The following is a 23,040-nucleotide window of genomic DNA, read 5'->3' as shown; positions in this document are numbered from 1 at the left end:
GGGTCAAAAGATCAGGGGAAGAAAGGTGCCCCTCTCTGCCTTTGGAGTCACTGAGAATGACCTCATCAGAATGTTGCTGTTGCTATGTGGACGCAAACATGGCAACCATGGACTACTTGGTGAAAGACACTTTCCATCCATATTGAATGAATTTAACAGTAAAATTAGCAATCCAACATATTTTTATTGAATAATTATACTTTTAAGTACCAGCACATTCATTGAGCTTTTGTTCTCCATAACAGACGCATGTTTTTGAACTTTTTCTTCCCAAACAATGGAAAACGAGCAGCATGTAGTGTTGCCTCATTTCTACAACAAAATGATTATATTTGAATAGATACGAAAATTGTCACAGCAACAAATGCATTCATTTGTGTATTTTCAAAGTTATTACTTACATTTTGCCTTTGATTTTAAGTTATATAAACTATCCCATTCAGAAATTCCGTCCTTAGGTCATTGAAAAATACTAAATGGCTTGACTACAGACAGTTATATAATATGTCTAACCAAAGCTGCCAGGAAAACCAAGCACATCCAGACGTTGAAAATTCACAACAAAAAGAGAATCCTTCAGTACCCACAGATATGCGCCCCACTCACTGGCACGCACAGGCTCTTTGAAGAAGTGCCACACAGTCACATAACATAGCGGCTCAAAATGGATAAGGAATAAGAATCTTCCTCTCTCTCCGCAGTACCCTCTGTCCCGGCTTCTGTTCTACAGTGTCCACCAAGCCATAATCAACACCACCTGGTAGTCGTGGCAACCTAAGCCACCAGACCAGCCGGTGGACTGCAGGGGCCCTGATGCCTTCCGCTCAGTGGGCGAGTGTCCGGGCTAATACAAACTGTCTCATTACAGGCAAATATTCACATTTACATTTAGCAGACGCTCTTATCCAGAGTGACTTACAGGGACATTCCCTCCGAGGCAAGTAGGGTGAAGTGCCTTGCCCAAGGACACAACGTCATTTGGTGTGGCCGGGAATCGAACTGGCGACCTTTAGATTACTAGCCCGACTCCCTCACCGCTCAGCCACCTGACTCCCAAATATGGATTGGTTTGTTCAGACCTTAGGCATGACTGGCAATTCCATATCTGGAATTGTAAACATCATGCTTGGGGCGCTCTGGTGGTTCACTAGATAAGTGTGTGTACCATGTACCTTAGCACAGCGGCCTGGGTTTGAATCCGGCCTTGTCCCTTTGCTGTACGTCTTCCCCCTCTCTCTCCCCCCATGCCTTTCTTGTCACACGTCACAAACTGTCCAATGAGGCATAAAAAATGCCCCCCAAATATTTATTTTTCAAAAAACTATACCATGCCACATTATTTGAAATGTAAATAGATGTAAATCTTTGACTTAGTGGCTAAAGAGTTCTTATGAAGCTTAAAAAAAATAAAAAAAAACCTTGCCTACTGTATAACCTTTGTTGGTATAGCCCACACTGCACCAACGTAATTACACTATAAACATAATTAGGTTAGTCACTCACCGTGTAGGCTGTAAAACATCCTGAAATGTGGTAGAAACTGGGTTAACCTCACTGTATCAATATCTATCAACAATAAGGGTTCTCTTCTATGCTGATCCCACTACCAACCCACAGGTAGAGAGATGGTGATCTCTAAGAAAATAATAAACAGAAACTCTATCTGTGATAGAGAATATTAAGAAAAGTAGAAAAGAGCACCATGCAATAATGTCATCTTATTTTCTAATCTAAGTTACAATTAATGGTTAACGAAAAACGAGGGCCTGCATTGAGGTATTGAATTCAGGTGCAACACGCTACGTTAATAAAAGATGATATTGTTTTAGTTCTTGCGAGAGGCAGTTCTGGAATTCTCTGGCTTCCGTTTTAAACTCCTCCCTTCTCCTTAATTGAACCCATGAGTGCTCTGACAGACTGACAGCTTGGCCCCTCCGGTCACTGAACAGTCTGATTTCAAACTGTTTTACAAAGCTCCTTTTCAGAAAGGATGACTTGGCGGTGAGCAATTCCTGACAAGAAACACTTGCACAGTGAGCTCACTCTTAACAGAGATAAATGGGAACCAGGATCTGAGCAAGGGGCCAAGCTCTAAATATGTTTTATAGTACATGAAAATCAAAGCAAAAACTGAGCAAAAAACAAGTTTTCCACAGAGGCGTAAGGGGGGGGGGTACACTTAAGGGTCTCTTCTGGGTGTGCGTTAATTAGCTCCAACACCTCCGAAGTCGAAGGGAGCTCAGCATTCTTCCCACAGAGCGCAGGAATACATGTTGAGACGGAAAGGGTTGTGTAGGCCAGGAACAGCATGATGCTAAAGGCATAAAGCAGCATCCAGCTGGACCTAACGGCACCGAATGACAGAGTCCAGATCTAGAGAAAAGCTGGGGCCTGGGGACACATTGCTTGAGAGAGAAATGTGACTCACAGAGTCTGAGCAGTGAGAATATCCAGGAAAGCAAAATATCCAGGAAGGCAAATTATCCAGAATTTTCCAAAAGAGACAAGTCACTCATGACGTAAAAAAATGTTGGTATGGTGACTAAGATGGATTCGATGTGGAAATGGACGTGGTCATCCTTCAGTCATTAGAGGACTTTGAAAATGTCAGATGGTTATGAGCTTTGGGTTCCTGTAAGTCTGTTTTTAGATTGTAAAAACACGTTTCTTTTGTTCAAGGTGAGGCACATGGATAACATTTGGAGACTTCTGGCATTCACATGTTTTTTCTTTTCTTTTCAGAAATGCAGAAGATATACTTGATTTGGAAATAAAAAAATATTGAGATCCATTTACATGGTCAAAAAATAGAAGTCTATTACTATCCTCACAGAGGGCACAACTCAATCTCTACAAAATCAAGTTATTTTTCACAAATTTCTTTACCAAATAAAATCCAGTTGTCCTTGTAATAGATTAGATTAGTCCTTGTAATAGATTATAATGTAATTTGTTATTTAAATCACAGTTAAATCTTTCAGTGTCAAATCCTAACAAAACATCATCTAAATTGACCCCAACCATGGATGCCATGATCTTACAAAGAAAACAACATGTGGCCAGGGGAACTGCACAGCAGTGGCGAGTTCAAAGACCAAGAAGTGACATTCAGAGAGCTCAATCCCAAACAGGAAACAGGCCCAGAGCATCCCAATACGCATCCTTCAAGAGAATAACACACTGGAGCAATTCCAGCATGACCTTTTCACACTTGTATAATATTTATTCTAAAACTGGTTGTTACCATCCTTGATTGTGATTGGCTATATCACGTTCCATGCCGTTGTAAAATCCAGCATAACCTTACAGGTTGTCCTCATAACATTCTTTAACATTCCATATTACTGCGCATCGAATAGAAATGTTGCGTGGCAACGATTTATGTAGGAACTATACTTTGTAGTGGCGGAAGAATGACGGTTTATTATTAAACTATTTTGTTTCTAATTAGCGAGTCCGTGTTTTGCGCTGATTTCCGCTTCACGTCGTGCCTTACAACTCCCCTTACCTGTTCTAAAATCAGCTCAAAACACGGCCTCTTGGGGCTTTTTGCTTAACAGAATTGTTTAAGAAGAGATCATTCATTAGCGCACCCAACCACATTTCCTGATGACTCAAAAAGTTGATGGTGACCAGACACACCGATTGTTTCCTCATTGCTCCTCGCTTCCCCAAAGCGAGGAGCGTTTTAGAGAGGTATGCCTGCCAACCACCAGCGGGAGAGGCATGATAAAGGGGCGGGGCTGCTGGAAAAATAAGACAGAGGTATGGATGGAAGGTTATGTAAGAAGGTGGCAAAGGAGGGTGAAGGTGTCGAGTTTTATTTGTTTTGAAGTGCTCTGAGTTCCACTGCACCACCCCTTATACTTCTGAAAAGCCCTTATCAATAAAGACGTATCTTAGCTTATAGGAAATTATTCTTCCTTATTAGTGGTTGAATAATTTGTGATACTTGGTTGCTTGTTCCCTTGTTCTGATTTCCTTTTAATGTCTTTACTTGCGGAAAACCTAGTTTGAGCTGTAAAATGATCTAAAAGAAAAATAACCATCAAACACGAGGAGAGTGTACTGGTTGCTTAATTCTAGGTCGTAGATGCAGAAGGCCTGTAATTACATTCAGGACCAGACATTACCATGACAACGTCGTTTAGGAAAATTCAGAATGTTCTTACAATAGTAAAATCTGAAAGGAAATATTAATGAGGTCTAAACTGCCGTGGGAGTGAGAAATCTCTTTACGGACACACAAAGTACATGGCATGCCTCCCCTTCAATAGAAGCCATAACAATGTTTTCTGTTGCATGCTGGTTCACAGAAGGAAAAAACAGTATAGTAGGTTCCTGTTTTAGCTGTGTTGATCTTAAGGTACTGGTCTTGGCAGGGCAGTGTCATACATAAGTGAAAGCTTTTTAAATGTTGGATTGACTCCCAAAACTTAGTCAGCCTCCTTCTGGGCAAATTCTTTCCGCTTAATATCCTCTGTGCTATCAATGTACTCTGTGTGCACTGAACTTGAAATATTCACGATACCCCCCTAGTCCTCCTCTAAATGATTTCTATACATTTCTTTGTTTTCAGGAAATGTTAAAGCTACTTTAGACTCCATGCCACAACAGGAGAAAAACGGTGGCATCAATACCCTAAACCCGCAATTAAAGAGTACTTAGCAACAAAAGCTATTCCTTTGAGATGTCAAGAGGCAACGTTTATTGGAGAAACATCCCCTTAAGGGTGTCACGCAATCTATCATTAACTAAAACTCTTACCTTAATGTGTGAAATACACTGGGAGATAATCGTACCATTACACATTACTAACAGCTGCAAACACACAAAAATGACTGGCAAGGTGTGTCTTTCTGCAGCTGACTCATTCCAAAACGGAAGGCAGTGGCGATCCAAATGAAAAGGTAGGGCGTAGCTCTACTAATAATAACGTGGGGCTTAAGTGTGCTTCGGCGGGAGTGCAACCCTTGTTTTTGTTCCCTTGCCCCTTTGTTTGTCCAGCCACACAAAATACAATCTGTCCTTTTGACAAACCCCTTGCAAAGAAAGTAGAGAACAAACAGGGGCAGACACAGCCAGAGTGAGCGAAAGTAAGAGGAGAGGTGAGGGGAGGGACGGAGGGAGGGAGGCAGGGGAAGAGGGGGTTGGGGTGGGGGTGGGGAATGCCCTCCACCTCGAGTGTCTGAAGGGGGTCAGTGGCGACTGGTAAGCACTCCCAGAACAGGAGGAGGGGCCGACCGTAAAGATATTTAAGATGCACGAGCACAGCAGTTCTTCACAGACGAGACAGGACAGGGACTGCATGATCAGTTGTCCAGAAAACAGCTCCAGGTTCAACTAGTGAGGGTGTCTATTCTTAACTTCACCAAACCAAGCTTGTTCGTTCTCGTCAAGACTTCCAGTAGAGCAAAGAGTCAGCTGTTTGCCAGGACAACCGGTAGACAAGCCAGAGACAAAACCTAGACTTTCACTTCAGTTCAAAATCTCAATTCGCAATATTAAGATGTCAGTGAGGATAGCGGCTCTGAGCGTCACCTTGCTTCTCCTGCTGGTGGCAACGTGCGCACAGAGTCCCAGGAAGAGGCTGGCGCCACCCAAGGTCCCCAAAGCTCAATGCTGCGATGAGGTGCGCTCCCTCAAGGTGCAGGTGGCCAACCTGACCAGTCTGCTGGAGGAGATGAGCCGCAAGCAGGAGACAGACTTGATGAACGTGGTGAGGCAGATGTTGGAGCTGGATAAGCAGAATCGGCAGCAGGAAGCCCGTGTCACCGAAGTTGAGAGCAAGTACTCTGAGATCCACAACCGGGTGGAGATCGTGCAGCTGCAAGCTGCCCAGTCAGTCACCCAGACCTCTTCAGGTAAGGATTGTGTGTGTTGGTATGTTTGAGGTTTATACTCAAAGGGAGAAGTGCATTATGTGTACCGACCGTACTGCAATTTGGCCCCCAAAAAAGTTGATGCAAAAAGAAAGTTGAGCTATTTTTTCTTATGACTCAGCAAAAATGAAATATTTCACTGTAAAGAAAAAGCAAGAAATGTGGTCAGCTTCATATGATAGTCTACCCAGCTTTGAACCACATGACCCTCCACCCTCTCTCTCATCTATGATTCTGCCTCCCTCTCGTGTCTGCACCCCAGGTGCTGTCAGATACTCACCCCAGGTGTAAAAACCATATCCATGACTGACATCACACAAAGCCTTAAATATTAATTGCAGACACTCGTGTGAAAGACAGGAAATGTGTTTGGACTTTGCTACCCCTCCATCCCTTCCCATGATGACTACTTCTGTCAGTCTTACCGTCTGAATACTATTGAAGAAAACCTGTCTTTGTCAATCAATTGTTAGGCTTCACCAGTAATCTGGAAGATGCCCTGAAGACTATGGTACTTAAATAAAATGGTAAAAATGGTTCCACATTCTGTGTAGCTGTGGAATGTAAATTAGTCTTCATTCCAAATACCCACTATACTCATGGCATTCTTTTCATTTTACAAGATACTATTCATATATTTAAGACGTAAAAAACTATAATCAACCACGCACGCTCTGAATCCACCAAACAGCTGCTATCAATCGATGTTAATGGAGATTATAGTGGGCAAAACGTCTCGGGGTGTCCTGCTGAAGACAGAACCTGCAATTCAGACACAGTGTCAGACTGTCACTAAAGAGCACTTCCATCACGGCTAAATTGCCTCCATCAGTCATTTGAACTTCGGCAAACCATTAATCAGCATCGCCACCACAGAGATTTAACCAGGCATCGCTCAGAGTATTATTATAATACCCAATTAGCTGTGCTACTTTTATGTCATTGGCAAGGGGAACACAGAGGGTCTTTATACAGTCTCTGCAAATTACAGAGAGACTTTGCAGACTCTGGGGAAGCAGAACAGGAAGAAAAGCACAGATTAAAGTGGAGGTTTCCACTTCAGTCTCAGACAGCCACTGAAAAAAAGAAAATATAAATACTTTTTTTTAAATATATATATACACTGGATCAATTTCTCCCCAGTGATCCCTGAGAAATACTAATGGCATTGCCATGCCATGATGGGAACAATGGAGGGAACTATGCAAGAATCAGAACCATGCTGCGAATAATTTCCTTCTGTACAGAAGTCTAGGTGAAAGAAATGTTTTCAGATGCCAAGTCCACCCCTCCCCCCCGCCAGACGTTTATCCCCAAGATACCGTTTACAGGCCATTAGCATTTTTCAAACCAACCCATAAAACGACATCTGTTTTTTCCATGACTGACGAGACCTTTTCTTTCACTAGATGCCATCTACGACTGTGCATCAGCTCTGAACAGCAGGAATTACAAGATCTCTGGGGAGTACAAACTGCCTGCAGATAACTTCCTGGGTACTCCTGAGATGGATGTAGGTAACACGGTTAAACTGTAAAAGGATCAACTTAAAACTGACCCAGACACTGATCATGATCATGTCGGCCCAGTGATGTAGTTCTCTCGACAGAACGATAACACCATGTGGCTAATGTGAAGATGTTCAATGTGTTTGGTTGATTCTAGGTGTTCTGTGACATGGAGAGTAATGGCGGAGGATGGACCGTCATCCAGAGGCGCAAGAGTGGCCTGACTTCCTTCAACCGCGACTGGAAGCAGTACAAGAAGGGCTTTGGAACCATCCGAGGAGACTTCTGGCTGGGCAACGACAACATCTTCCGTCTGACAAGGCAGCCCAGTGTTCTCAGGATAGAGATGGAGGTACGAGGGGAGAGGGGGTACGAGGGGAGAGGGGGTACGAGGGGAGAGATTGGGTGTCTGTGTTTGATAACAAAAAAAAGCCTTCCAGGCAAGGCCCGGCTACAGGGAGGCCAATTTGATTTACTCTCTCTTGTTCGAGGCCCGACTGAAAGATAAAGTGCCCCAGACCAGTAAAAAAAACTCAAAGTAGCTTAGTATGTAAAATCCTCAATCTAAAGTTTTTTTCATCTGTAAATTTAGCAACCATAAATATTTCAGAAGGTTCTGTATTCTCAGTTGCATCATTATCCATACAGTAAGTCATTACAATGAGCTAAATCTTGTGCTATGTGTTCTTGCTGTGTTGTGAAGGACTGGGAAGGACAAACCCGCTATGCCGAATATGGCTACTTCACTGTGAGTAATGAGCTGAACAGCTACAAGCTTTTCCTCGCCAACTACAGTGGAAATGCCGGAGACTCTCTGCGTTACCACAACAACACCAACTTTAGCACCATGGACAAGGACAATGACAAGTGTGTCGACGACTGTGCTCAACTACGCAAAGGTACGAAAACAGCCGCAACCGTTAAGGGACAAAATCCCAATACTAAAAGTGGCAAAGGTTAACGAAAACTGGTTGTAAATAAATAAATGAATAACAAAATCATAGAAAACACAACTGAATAATTTGAACGTTTTTTTCTTTTGATTCAAACAGGGGGCTACTGGTATAACTGCTGTACCGACTCTAACCTGAATGGTATGTTCTATCGCGAAGGCGTTCATACCAAGAACACAGATGGGATCACTTGGTACGGATGGCATGGGCCCAACTACTCCATGAAGAGAGTGGAGATGAAGATCCGGCCACAGAATTTTCATCCATGAAGGCTTTCCACTTTAAACTCTAACTGAAATGCATGCTTGCTGAGAGATACATGAACCAAACTAAAATGTGACTCTTCTTTGATGAGGAGAGACATAGGTGTGTTACTCCTGGATCATTTCTAAGGGTTGAATGTGTAATGATTTGATTGTAAATTGTAGTTAATTTCATATTTATCTTCAAAATATTTTTATTTTCTTAAAAGCTTTGACAGAAGCTTCTTTACCACTGTTCCATAAGGGTAACTGAATGTTGCTTCCCTCTATAATTTTGTGTGAAAACATAAGGGTGTATTTATCACATCACAAGCTTTCTAGTAGACTGTGATAAGGGTGAATACGTGTTTGGAATTGGTATAACAATGCCAGGGGGGGAAATCGTGAAGATACATAGATTGTTTTGCCATGGGAACGACCACCCATGGTCCTTCCACCACAAGTACCCAACAGATTTTATTGTGAGAAAATGTGTTGATTTTGTGGAATTGACATTTGTAAAATGTGTACAGCTCTATATTGTGTGTTGTGTTGTGGGATAGAAAATAAACTTGTATTTTTTAAAGGAGTGGTGTTACCAAGTCAGATTACATAATGACCCCAAGCCATAACAAAGTGTAAAGTTCCTAACAGATCTGACACATCTGCCTGTCCAACAAAGAGCATGTATTTTCCTTCAGCTACTGATCTTAACATTAAGGTCACATTCTGACATTCAGAGTAGAGGTCAAAGTAACCTTGTTTTAAAAAATGAAGACCACACACATAAAATAAATCGCCCTAACCAAGGGCTAAACAGCAAGTGTATTGCAAATGTTTTTGTAAAGATTCAGGCAGTGTCAGAAGAACCAAACACTTCCTCCAGCACAGCTTCAATGATGTGAGGTCATGGAAGTCAGGGCTCCTAAATATCTTACGGCAACCTCCAGTAAAGATTCCTCATCATTCTGGGAAAGAGTACAAAGTCATTCAATAGCAAGTCCTTGAGAACATTGGGGCTAGTCCTTCATGACCAGGCTATTCTATTATAAAGGAGCCTCTTGTGCCTTCAGCCTGTTCCACTCGACTTCCACCGGTCATGGAGTGGAGCTTGAGGTCCAGAGGGAAGCCGCTAGGTCGGTTCCCACTGGGGTCCCTAATTAATTAAGGGAGGAACCTTGTGGCCTGGCATAACCTTCTGGCTGCCTTGTGTGGAACGCCCCAATCTGAACACACTGACAAGGTTCATTCCTCCATCCCCGCTGATTCAGGGTCTGCCGGGAAATTGTATCGTTCGATTTCAGACTAGCGTAAAACGATATATAAATATACGATGCCTATTTTACACGGTTGCTGTACAGAAAAGCAGCATGAAAGAGTCAGGACAGCCATTGTTGGACGAGTACCCGTCGGAGAGGATGAGATTCTGCTTAAGAGGTTACAGACCCCTTTACATCTGAGCATACCAGACTTTATTTGAAATTCCATTTCCATGGTGCCCGGCAACCTTATGGCCACGTGTTTACTATAAACAGATGGGCTTGGTGCAGTGACACTCTTTTCTAGGCACTGCGTTGGGAGATTGGGCTACCGGACTCACATTTTAACTGTAAATAAAACAGGCATCTCTTAAAGATACCTTTATTAGGAGCTACCACACCAGAGACTATGTCCGAGCTCTGATCATTAAATTCAATGGGAAAAGCTTTCAATCCAACAAGCAAAATTCATAAAAATTAAAAAAAGCTAAATAAAATCATCAGGGCTCAAATAAAAATAGGAATGGTAGGCAGATTACCGACCACCTGACACTGAAAACATCATTGACTTCTGACATCGTCTGGATCTATGTGATCTGAGACAAATCTTAACGTGATACAAAACATTTACCAACGATAACAAGTGTCCCTTCTCTCCTTCTTATACAGGTAAACTTGACCTGACCACCCTTTGATTTGGTAAAGAGTAGCTATATTTGGATATATAACCTATATAATGAGTATATTTTTCCAACCACCAAGTGCCTGACCTCAAGTTGGCCGTCAGTATCGCAGGCACTTTTTTCCTCAGACTATGCTTGGAGTATGGGGGGTCTGAGCACATAATAGGGCTCCTTATTCAATAAATCCCTAAATCCCTCATGTCTTATTCATACGGTGAACCCCCGCATCTGGACTGCTTGAGGAGAGATCTTGAAAGTCTACCTCACTTCCTATGTTGAGAGCGTGGATAATGCAAGAATGTGCATTTCCGCTTTACTGACGGTAAATGCCTTCACCAGACACAGAAATAACAAAATGCACAAAAAAAGAGGACCCATATGGTTTGAATTGCAGTACAGTTTGAAAAGCTGACATATTTATCAATAAATGCAGCAATCAAGATTTCACCCCAAAAATCTTAAAAATAAACTCATAAAAAACAAAGCTTTATCTTTTTCAGTTTTGAAAACTCAAGCCAAGCCATTTATCCTAATTCACTACAAAAAAGTGATTCAAACAAAGTAAAATGACAAAAAGGCAAGGACAATTTATCAATATAACGAATTCTATCCACGTTAAATTGGGATGATTACCTATCATGTGACCCCTGCACATCGCTAGTCGTTGTATAGGATAGAACAGGTCTATGCACAAAGAATTTAGACTTTTATGGGGAATCCTGCAAAGGTGAGAACCAGATGGAGTAACTAAAACCGCTGAAGAGCTGGCTCTTCATTTATCATCATCAAGGCCCAAATAAATTGAAAACAGGCCACCAAGATACACTATTCCAGACACTTTGCATGGAAGGAGGCAAACGTCCAATTAAATGGCTGGAAAACAGATTTCTTCCTACAATACTAACGTAAAAACACAAATGGCAAGATGAGTCTGGAAAAGCTGACATCATATGAAAATGCTACCTGATGGAAGACATGTGAACCATTATGTATTGTAATGAAATTGACTTCATGAAGTACAGACCTGTTTAGAATTTGTTAATCACAAACATTTAGTTCAACCAACTTCTAAATAATGCTGAATACTGGAAATAATGTTGGCAAAAAGGAATTTAAAGTCTAGGGTGAACAGCTGTTGAACAAAGTCTTTACGACCTTAAACGACCTAAACACTACCACTCTAGGCTAAACACTGGGAGCAAGGTTTCCATCTTAACTAAACAACGTCTACAACTTATGATATAATTTAAATCAATTGGCTGTTCCGTCTGCAATAAGCAAACATCTCACAGAAATGCAGAAATTAGTTTTCCTTTTATTCAGAAATTATCCACTCCCTCAACATTCACATAGCTAATGATTTTAATGCTCCAAGTCACAGGGTGGAAAAAAAACATTTTACGTCATTCAAAGGTATGGTTATTTCAGGATAATGCAATTAGGTAACATGCCCTCTCAAGTATTTACACTTAGTCACCAAGACAAGTGACAGCTGCTTTGAACTACTTAATGTCAGGCATTTCTCTCTCAACCCATGTGCCACATTCCACAAAACTGACACCAGCAAGCCAAAGAAAATGGCCCCTAAAATGTCTTAAAAGCTACTTTGTGGTTTCACCTCAGACAGTTTTTTGGGAGCCCAACACAGACTGGATTTATATAACTTAACTTACAAGTAGACAATTATTTATATATTACTAGTCACTTTACTTTAGAAAAGGAAATTCATGATCGAAAGGGAATCTCTGTGAATTGAAATGACGCTTCTGAAATCAGTGTTATAATTTGTACACTTTGTACGTTTTTTCATCTTTGACAAACCTATCTTTTGTCTTTTTGTATTCATTATTTCACTCCTTTGAATGTTTTGGGGGGTGGGGGGGGAAATGTTTTCAACCCCCCAAGAAACAAAAAACGTTTCTTTCCACACACGACACAACCCAAAAAAGTTAGTAGTTCATAGTAAACTTATTTTTTTAAACGTATTTTTGATTTAGTTTTCAATCTTTTAAAACTTTATTTCAAACTTTTTTGCGCTTGTTCAACCATATTACTGCTGTTGGAGAGCGGGTGTGGCCCCCTTACCTGATAAGAGATTCCAAGATCTGGGGAGATGGACCTTTCTGGAACTCCAACTCTTTGTAGTGCAGGGCCTTGGCATAAGCTCGGCATTTAGCAGCTCTTTCCCCCAACAACACTATGCCGTTGTCGTCTCTCAGGGGTAGAGGGCCCTGAAAATACAAGGAAAATGTACATTTACATTTAGTCATTTAGCACACGCTCTTATACAGAGCGACTTACAGTAAGTAGAGGGACATCCTCCCCCGAGACAAGTAGGGTGAAGTGCCTTGCCCAAGGACACAACGTCATTTGACACTGCTGGGAATCAAACCGGCAACCTTCTGATTAAAAGCCCGATTCCTTAACCGCTCAGCCATCTGACTGACTCCCAAAATGTGTTAGAGGAATCCGTCACCAGGTGAATCAACCGTTGGTGAACGGATGGGTAACCCCTCATTTAAAACACTTTTAATCATAAACCCCTTAAAAAAACCGTGGGTGTTTTTGGTCAAATGGAGATTGAGTTATGAAGCCATGTAAACATATCCCAGCCCTGCAGCTTACCTTGTCGCTGTGCTCCATAAACTCGGCGAGGTTGAGCAGAGTCTGAGTGACCTCGGCTATGTCCTGTGAGGTGAGGGCCAACTCGATGCTGCGGATCAGCTCATCCTGCTGGTCCTCACTCAGCTCAGACCAACATGACAGGAACGCCGCATTGAACAGGTCCCTGCAGTGAGGGGGAGAGGGTGTCATGACTGGATCTTCTACATATTTCATTCTCTCTTTTCAACGGCTCGTGAAAGACTGTGTCCGGAGATGTTTATCCGTCGATACTCTTGCAGGATACCCACTATTTGATGTCGATTTATATTTCAGTTAAAAACAGATCAGAAAAACTTCCAAGTCTCTTCAAATCTCAAACATAATGTGCAATGCTACAATCTGACAGAGGTCAAATCAGGTCTTTCACAGATCCGCAACTCGACCCAAACGGAGACGCTTAGAAATGAGTAGTTGGTACTGTAGGACGTGGAGACAGACAAGGGTGCAGGAGAGGAGAGGGTTTACCGGGCCAGGGGGATGTAGGTCTGGGCCAGCGACCAGCAGGACCGCAGGGCAGGGGAGGACGACTCCTTCAGCAGCACCACGCTCAGACGCCTCAGCCACTCTAGCCAGTCGTCCTTGGATACCTTCCTGGCCGCGCCCCATGCCTAGCGCCACCAGAGGAAAACACAAGGGACGCTTTCTTGAGTGGAGTTTTGGGCAAAGGCTGCCGGAATATCCCTGAGCATAAACATGTACCTTTGGCACTGGGTCTTGGGTAGTCTTGCACTGATTTGATTAGTAGGGCTAGTTAAAGTTCTACTCTTAGTTCTAATTCTAGGGTATATATGTCACGGTGTGTGATAGGGGAAATTAGTGGTTGTAATGCTTGTAAAAAGTAAGTGCAAACGTACTTAATCCTTGATCGTTACATCTGTTTTAAAAAAAACAAAGACATAAAGTGTCTTGTGGTTGAAAACATTGCTGACCTTCTGCAAAGCAGTGGTGCTGACGTGGAGCTTCTTCATAGGTCCCGCCTCCACCGGCCCGCTAACGAGCGTGTCGCCTTGGTTACCACGCAGGTGGCGATGCTGGAAGATCAGAGAGTCCTCTTCCTCTTCCGCAAGCGTGTACCCCTGAAGTAAACACAGCTCGACTGAGAAATACACAAACCCACGCTAAACCAGCCCACACAACAAGTCCTACTAAGAAGGCCGTCTTCCAAACATGTGTTGTGTACAGCTACGTGTCTTGGTTGATGAGTTATTGTTGACAAGCAATGCAATTTGTCTGTATTCTATAAACTCTGAGGTTGGCGCTGAAATTGCTGACAGTTAATGGCTTTTTATTATCTTCAGACGTGCATGTGCTTACAACGTCGACATGTTAAGACTTTGAGTCTGTGAGGGTGAAATATAATAAACAGTAATATAAGTGGTTTTCCAAATTTTGCAGACACCATCCGATTGTTCCAGTCTTTCAAGGCGAGGCCAAATATGAAAAAGACAATTTCTGTTACAGGTTTCATGCCAAACATCTTGCATGGAGAAAAAGATGGAGAGAGAGAGAGAGATGTAAAGAGAGAGATGTGAAGAGATAGATGGAGAGAGAGAGAGAAATGGAGAAAGATGGAGAGAAAGAGAGGGAGATGGAGAGAAGGAGGGAGATGGAGAGAAAGATGGAGAGAAAGAGAGGGAGATGGAGAGAAAGAGAGGGAGATGGAGAGAGAAAGATGGAAAGAAAGAGAGGGAGATGGAGAGAAAGATGGAGAGAAAAAGAGGGAGATGGAGAGAGAAAGATTGAGAGAAAGATGGAGAGAAAGAGAGGGAGATGGAGAGAAAGAGAGGGAGATGGAGAGAGAAAGATGGAGAGAAAGAGAGTGAGATGGAGAGAAAGAGAGGGAGATGGAGAGAGAATGATGGAGAGAAAGATGGAGAGAAAGAGAAGGAGATGGAGAGAAAGAGAGGGAGATGGAGAGAGAAAGATGGAGAGAAAGAGAGGGAGATGGAGAGAAAGAGAGGGAGATGGAGTGGAGAGAGAAAGATGGAGAGAAAGAGAGGGAGATGGAGAGAGAAAGATGGAGAGAAAGATGGAGAGAAAGAGGGAGAGAAAGAGAGGGAGATGGAGAGAAAGAGAGGGAGATGGAGAGAAAGAGAGGGAGATGGAGAGAGACAGATGGAGAGAAAGAGAGGGAGATGGGGAGAGAAACAGAGGGAGATGGAGAGAGAAAGATGGAGAGAAAGAGGGAGAGAAAGAGGGAGAGAAAGAGAGGGAGATGGAGAGAAAGAGAGGGAGATGGAGAGAGAAAGATGGAGAGAAAGAAGGAGAGAAAGAGAGGGAGATGGAGAGAAAGAGAGGGAGATGGAGAAAGAGATGGATATGGAGAGAGAAAGATGGAGAGAAAGAGAGGGAGATGGAGAGAAACACGGCAGGGAGGCTGACCTTGACAATCCGACAGATGAGAACGTCATAGCGCTGGTGATTGATCCTGTGCTTTAACATGACTTTGTTCACCATGGGGATGAAGATCTGGTACTGGAGATGAGAAAAGAGAAGGGAGCCAGTAAAAGTGAGCTTGCGTCATGGTTTATGTGTTTAAGCTATTCACCTCGCCCCTTTGCCATAACCAAAATGACAGACCTGCATTACTTTGCATTTGACCCCCATGGCCTTCTGTTAGACCTGTCTCTTTCAAGTCCAGCCAGACATGCCCACATGTGGTTTCTATGGTTTGGGGTGTAGCGGTAAGTGTGTGTGTGTCTCTGTACACTTGTGTGTGTGTGTGTCTATGTACACGTGTGTGTGTGTATACTTGTGTACGTGTGTGTGTGTATACTTGTGTACGTGTGTGTGTGTGACTTAATCGCTATCCATAAACACTGCTCCCGCTACCATTCGGTCAATGTGTGATGACATCATCGGCCTCACAGGAAGTAGTAAAAGCGTGCAGGCAGAGGCAGTCATTGTGGGAAACCACTCCTGCTCCACCAGAGGCAGGGTCTGGCAGCGTGCACATCAAAGCATATCTAAGAGGGCCCTGAGGGGTACCCCCCACCCCCCCCCGAGCCCCCCACCACCACCACCCCCCAACCCCCCAAGCACCCCCAGCACCACCCCCCACCCTGCCAGATACCTTCTTGCCCAGCTGGAACACTAGCGAGGACAGCGTGTCCATGGAGGTGATGCGCAGCTCCGGGGTGCTGTCCAGCGCACGCACGATGGGGTGGATGATGCGCGAGGCGTAGTCCGTGAAGTCTAGGGACTCGGTCAGCCGGTCCAGCGTTTCCAAGGCAACCCTGGAGGGTAAGAGCAAAACACATATAAACAGCGCTACTTAAGTGCTACTAAAAGAGGCAGATGTCTTGTTCCTGAAGGTTTGGATGCATAAAATTTTTTTTAAAAAATCACAGCGCATTAGAAGCTCTCAACCGTTAAGTATTTGTAGACTCGCCGTAGCCCTGAGGGGTAAATAAAATACAGTACGCAGCTCTGGTTTATGCTGGAAACAGTCTCTTTAGTACTGACATGAATGTATTACAGCACACCGATATACAAACGTGAGTAGAAGGAAAATATTGTTTTGAGGAGTTGAACTCACTTCCGAGCCTGCAGGGGTGCATCCGGGGCGTCGAACAGCTTGACAATAGGGGGCAGGAGCAGGTGGAGGTAGTCATCTAGGTTGGCACCAAACAGCTGAATGGCATTGAGGAGCTAAGGAAAGAAGCAGGAAACCAGTTTTATATCTACAATTTTACAAACACCGATGAGAAAGCGTTTATATTAAGTATTTGTAATAGTCCTAAAGAGCCTTCATTGGTTGGCTGTGTTTTGTGATTTTGCTGAAAGGCACTATACCGTATAATTTCTGATTTGATTGGAGCAAGACGAGAGATTCAATTGACAGAATGCATGTTTTATACTGGTCTTACTGTTACCATCTGAGATTAAACTTGCTTTTAGTACTTTCTGTAACTTTTTTTTTTGTGGACATTTTACTGTTTCAACACCGAGTAGGGAATTTCACACATTCTTTCAAAAGTGATTCTCTGTAACCATAGTTACAAAATGAACTTTTTTTTCATACACATATTCCTCCTACATGCAAGCTGGTTCCAGCACATATCTGAATCAAAAGATATCAGTACATTTGGTCAAGTGGGTGGGTTTTCCGTGTGGACTTCACCCACAGTAAAGTCCTCAATGGGAATGGTCGTGTGAGTCTGTGTGTGGGCGGTTGGCTGGTGTTTGGGTGCCAGGCTGAGCTGTGGGATGACGTACCGTACCCAGACCGAAGACCCCCAACCTCTAAATTGCGCTCGGCGAGACTACAGGAAGTTGGGGCCTCGACAGAACAGCTCCCGGAATGATGGAGCTCTGTTTTCTTTTCTTTTACTTGGGCTGGAAGGTAACCCTACCCCCTCTCCCTCTCCACCGTCCATGACCCCTAGTATGATACGTGTACAGATTACCCAAGGCCTCTCTGTTATTGACTAACCAGACGTGGAACGGTGGAAGCTCAACATCTCACTGTCTAAAAGGACACATAACATGTGCTATGCCAGGGAGAGGCTGTATAACTGTGGTTGGGTTAGAGAGAGGTGTTACCCTTGTAGATTTTATTAAGCTGATTGGTGATTTACTGTTGAGCGGAAACCTGGATCCGTATCGGGGTAATTAGAGAAACTGGATAGAGTGCAAGGCAGCTCTGCTTGACTGGCTGAGGTATAGTTTGTAAGGGCGCTTCATCTAGACTGGAATTTCAAGGTCGGTTTCAATATCAACCACGAGTTGGTTTACCTGCTTATAATAACCACAACCTCCGTTCGATGAAAATGACTAGCGTGGTTTGAATGAATGGCTTTAGACAACAGTTTAGAGAGCAAATCTTTGTACGTTTCCCCCGATAATGTTTATAAACCGTCCTGAGAGGCCACTGTGGGGTGAGGGATTTAGCATGCACTGTGTATATGCCTATGATCTAGATGCACTAGAGTGTGCAACGCATGCCGCTTTTGGATAAAAGTGTACACTTAATGAATGAAACGTTAGTGTAATAACACTAACAAGAATGTGTCAGATACTTACCAGACACTGTTGTCCAAAGCAATGTAAATTAAAGGGGGAGATTCGAACGTGCGACCTCTTGATCTGTAGTCAAGTGCTCCAACCGCCGAGCTATACCTTCCGATTCAGCTTTGTCCAGGTTAATTAAGACAGTCTGAGTCTTGCGGTGGCCTTACCTTGATGGTGACACTGCGTCCTGTGCTGTTGTCATGCATGAAGACGCGCAGCATGTGCGGGATGAGCTGGGGCAGGTAGAGCTTGAACTCGCCCCCCAAGGCGACCACGATCTGCTCGATCAGCAGGATGATGGTGTTCTGCATGGGGTTGTTGGGCGTCCAGTACTCCTGAGAATCACACGTGTCAGGAGAACGTGTCAGGAGAACGTGTCAGGAGAACGTGTCGGAAAGTTGCACTACGTCGTAAAAGCGCATAAGCCCTAGAAGAGACGTTACCACCTTGGTCAGAAATGTGTTTTTCCCCCCACAACTATGAGTGACCTGGTTTAACATGGGTCTAGGGTAAAAGTCTGGGACGATGCTGCCAAAGTGCAAGCTACCAAATGCTACCTCATCCTCCCTATTGCTATATAGGGAGGCAGGGAGTCAGGTGGCTGAGCTTTTAGGGAATCGGGCTAGTACATTACATTTACATTTAGTCATTTAGCAGACACTCTTATCCAGAGCGTCTTACAGTAAGTACAGTGACATTCCCCCGAGGCAAGTAGGGTGAAGTGCCTTGCCCAAGGACACAACGTCATTTGACACGGCTGGGAATCGAACTGGCGACCTTCAAATTACTAGCCCGATTCCCTTACCGCTCAGCCACCTGACTCCCATTAAATCAGAAGGTTGCCGGTTCAATTCCCAGCCGTTCCAAATGACGTTGATGATGTTGTGTCCTTGGGCAAGGCACTTCACCCTACTTGCCTTGGGGGGAATAACCCTGTACTTACTGTAAGTCGCTCTGGATAAGAGCGTCTGCTAAATGACTAAAATGTAAGTGTCCTCCTCCCTATTGCTGTATAGACAGTGCATGTCTGGGTAACTGGGTCACACTAAAGTGGGGTCTTCTCATAACTAAGCAGTAGATCTGGAATATTCCACAGTGCTGGAGACGACTGGAAACCACATGTGGGGGACGGACGTCAATTTCCTGTCAACTGAATTGACACCACGTCCTAGAACCACTCCATTTTGGAATAAGGGGAACTAAGTTCCAGTTAAAGCCACTGGACAGATAAGAGAGATGGCGGGGATGTGAAAACAAAAAAACAACCAATAAGCTCAGCTGTGAAAGCTCGTGATGTTTTGACACTGGCTAGCTACCTACCCCCGCTTTCCTGCTCTGGAAGATAGACAGAAAAGCTACCAGATTCAGATGAATGTGCCTTGAATGGCTATTCCAGCCCTTCATCTGGATGCATGGAGTAGACTATGTTACTAAAATGAATAGATCCTTTGTTTGACTGGCCATTTATTAACTCAATGACTCAAGACGCAGTGAAAAAAGTTCATTTTTCCTGAGAAGTTAAAGCTGCCGATAAGTTATTGAGATTTCAATGAGGAGAGGACATTTGATATTTTGCTCCTTCGTATTGAGTATGTGCTTGACAGTGTGTGTAGGGCAACGGGTTTAACCGACATTTTAGATGTTCCACATCATCTGATAAGTGTGTATAACTCTCAATCTTAGGAAGCTGTCATGTGAATATACAATAGCATTACTGACCGAAGTGGGAAGTCCAAATCACATATACAATCAATGCGAGAAAATCAAATTCTCATTTCTGATTTGAATCTCCTATAAACGATATTATTTCCTCATCAAGTCCTTAAAAAAAAAAATATATATATATATATATATACACCGACCCCAGTCATTGTGTGCAGACACACATGCACGGTGCAACAGCACGAGTTAAGTTCAAGGCCCGTAGCACATTAAGGCTAATGAGGAAAGGAGAGAAGTGAACTGAAGGAATTAAGAGCTTGCAGCTGTTTTCTGAGTCCCTCCCAAAAAAAGAGAGAGAGAAAGGGGCTCATTGTTGAACAAAGCTACTCACTCTGATGAGGGTGAAGATGTCATCCATGTAGGGCCGGATGTGGATCTTCACAAACGACACAACCATCCCCATCTGCTGGAAGAGAAACTGAGAGAAGGACAGAGGGAGAGAGAGGGAGGAAAGGGGTGAGAAAGCAGGTGTAGCCAAAACATGTTGATTGGCTTGAGTCCGACAGCTCTGAGGAAAATATATGACGATGGAGGTCATGGGTTTAGTCACAGGCTGTCTAAGACTGCCCTGACACGGTACACCTCTTGTTAAAGCTACTGAGTGGAAAACGTGTGGTTGTGATGAAATAGCCTGAGTCAAAAGCACTTTCTTGGCTGAGGGCTTGGAATAGTGAGTATAAAAGGTATTCCTGTTAACGTGACAGTAAACAGGTCACCTCAAGTACATCTTCTCCAACCTTTTTCCTGACTCCTTCTGAACTTTTACAACATTCTACAAACGTGAAACTTTCACAAAAAAGGAATGGTCAACATCCTTAACCCATAGAACACACTTGTAAAAAAAGAAAATCCGTTAAAGCAAAACCAATACATTTAACAAATGCGCTAGTTAGCATTAGCTACCTCTCGGATGCTGGTGTCGCACACCCGGATGACATTGAGGAAAGTGGGCATGACCTGGGGAAGGAATTGAACACACTTGAGGCCCAGAGACTTGAAGATGAAGGTGACGGCTTGGACCACCATGGTGTGGTGGTTGGACAGCGAGGGGTCACGCAAGATACGCATCAGAGTCACTATGGCAACCGCCGGGTAGAACTCATCCAGGGGGAGGTTGCCCATGTTCACCAGCATCTCACTGGTGCTGTAGTCAGCTAAGATGGGAAAATGAAGAATAGGTTAGAGAGAGAGACAAAGAGAAAGACACAGAGAAATATAGATTTGCTAAGGAGAAACACCATTTGTCTCTAGTTTTCATACTAACTTCCACATCAGATTTAATTTGGCACTGAACAATGTATTTTGATAGCCAATTCTCTCTTGGGCTAGTCGTAATTGTAAACTGATATTGTGAGTGGATTCCTAAGTGAATGAGAAATTCTCTAATCAGCTTGCCGCCAAGATGATTTCACACTAAGCATCAACAACATTTCCCACTTCGAGGACTCGTCTGGTCACAAGGTCGTACGTGACAAAAGGACGCCCCCAGGGGCAGTCAGTGTGTCTGCTCCAGTGAGGGGTCTACAAGCTTTTATGGGAGAGCTGGACAGACAACAGATGTCTGGTTTTCAATGTTTCATTGGTCCGGCGTGAGGGTTCGGTTTCAACAGAAACGCAAGTCACATGGCGCTCTCTCGGCCCTTTACGAAGTCTAGTCAGACACAGCACGTTTACGGCGGTTTTTCATGTAGAGGCAGACAGTCGAGCTGTTTTTTATTGTTAGCTATCAAAACACTTGTAAAAAAACAAACAAAAAAACGTTTTACGAGTCGAAGGTGACCAAAAGATTTAATTACATTCATCATACACCACCATATTAACCACGCCACCAACCACCATATCACCAATTAAAGTCATTCAGTTGGCAGTGTGTGTACAGTCAGGTGAGGTGAATCCGACATTCAATTCCTCCCTATATAACTGTTAAATATTCTGCTAGTTCACAGCGATTGCCACAGACTCCTTAGCTCCATTAGCTCTGACTGTTCTGCCGTTTGGAGAGATGGCCCCCATTCCAGTCGCAGTCCATTTAGTAGCCTAACACTGCTAAAACTATCACCATAAAGCTCAATGTCACATTCACAATGCATCTGTGAATTGAATACACATTCAGCAAGTTTTTCCTGCACATCCACAGCAATGCACGCAGTAAGCTGATTCAGTGATTCGCTGGAAGCTAACTGGACAAGTGAAATCATTATTTAAACAAAGAGGTGAGATCAGCAAAAATATCTTGACGTCCCGTCGTTTATCTAGGTTCGTCTCTGGACTAAAGTGGCCGGTCAGATGGTATTATCAGATGTGCAGACTTGTGTAAACGCAATGATGTAATATGGCATTGACATGGAACCATCTTCACTGATACGGCCAAGGTATGAATTTCCCTCGAGGGGGCCCTGTCTAGAACAGTCGATCGAGTCTGCACCTGCGATAGTGATGAGTGATTTATGATCGCAATATGTGAACACAATATACACATGACAAAAAAAATGTATCTTCATTTACAACGAATATGTTTTGACATTTTGATTGTGCATAGTCTGAGATTAGAAATTACGTCACAACTCAAGTTTTGTCTATTAGCTCCTATATGAAAAAATATATATCGAACTACAGCACCCTGGTAGCTGAATGGATAAGTGCATGTACAATGTAGGCTGAGGCCTTAACGCAGCGGCCTGGATTCAAATCCTGTCTTTGCCCTTTCCTGCATATCCTTTCCTGTCACATTTTATTTCAAAACTGTCCAATAAAAGATGAAAGCTGGCAAAAATAAATAAACTCATCAAAACATAGCTTACAGAAACTATGTTGAACACATTAGGCGTAGGGGTATAAAAGGTAAAGTCTCCTTTCACTGTGTCGTATCGTCTGAATGGCTGGCAGCGTTATGTAGGTCACTTCTGATCATATACCGGACTCTGACAGGTTTTAAAACACTTAGCATGATCACGTTCACTCTGAAGCCACTTCTCTCCACTCCCTCGGTTCAGGATCTAACCCAAGTCAGGAGACATTTTAAGGTCCTGAGGCTCCAACAGGTTGTAAACCCCCACCATTATTTCTGTTGACTGTGCTCAATCGTTTCATGAGTTATGATTTTTGATGACAGAA

General features: G+C 43.4%; 2 protein-coding genes across 3 annotated transcripts in view; one reads left to right on the top strand and one right to left on the bottom strand.

The window, feature by feature from the left end:
- The window catches only part of mtor (mechanistic target of rapamycin kinase), a 75,382-nt gene that overhangs the window by 42,409 nt on the left and 9,933 nt on the right, over window positions 1-23,040 (bottom strand). For both annotated transcript variants that reach the window (XM_047040991.1, XM_047040992.1), the window contains exons 19-28: window positions 20,830-21,080; window positions 20,258-20,344; window positions 18,372-18,539; window positions 16,730-16,842; window positions 16,265-16,427; window positions 15,574-15,666; window positions 14,121-14,267; window positions 13,657-13,799; window positions 13,153-13,315; window positions 12,613-12,758 (exon numbers count right to left, since the gene is read on the bottom strand). In XM_047040991.1, coding sequence (XP_046896947.1) covers window positions 12,613-12,758; window positions 13,153-13,315; window positions 13,657-13,799; window positions 14,121-14,267; window positions 15,574-15,666; window positions 16,265-16,427; window positions 16,730-16,842; window positions 18,372-18,539; window positions 20,258-20,344; window positions 20,830-21,080 — 1,474 coding nt within the window. The remainder of the gene's footprint in view (window positions 1-12,612; window positions 12,759-13,152; window positions 13,316-13,656; window positions 13,800-14,120; window positions 14,268-15,573; window positions 15,667-16,264; window positions 16,428-16,729; window positions 16,843-18,371; window positions 18,540-20,257; window positions 20,345-20,829; window positions 21,081-23,040) is intronic.
- On the top strand, window positions 5,261-9,174 carry angptl7 (angiopoietin-like 7). Its single transcript, XM_047040994.1, has 5 exons — window positions 5,261-5,864; window positions 7,292-7,395; window positions 7,548-7,742; window positions 8,094-8,289; window positions 8,443-9,174. Exons 1-5 carry the CDS (start codon window positions 5,510-5,512, stop codon window positions 8,610-8,612), a joined length of 1,020 nt encoding a protein of 339 aa, XP_046896950.1. The 5' UTR covers window positions 5,261-5,509; the 3' UTR covers window positions 8,613-9,174.

Source organism: Hypomesus transpacificus, chromosome 18, assembly GCF_021917145.1.
Source record: "Hypomesus transpacificus isolate Combined female chromosome 18, fHypTra1, whole genome shotgun sequence".
NCBI lineage: Eukaryota > Metazoa > Chordata > Actinopteri > Osmeriformes > Osmeridae > Hypomesus > Hypomesus transpacificus.
Note: the sequence above shows the minus strand (reverse complement) of the source record. Positions and strands in the feature narration are given on the sequence as shown.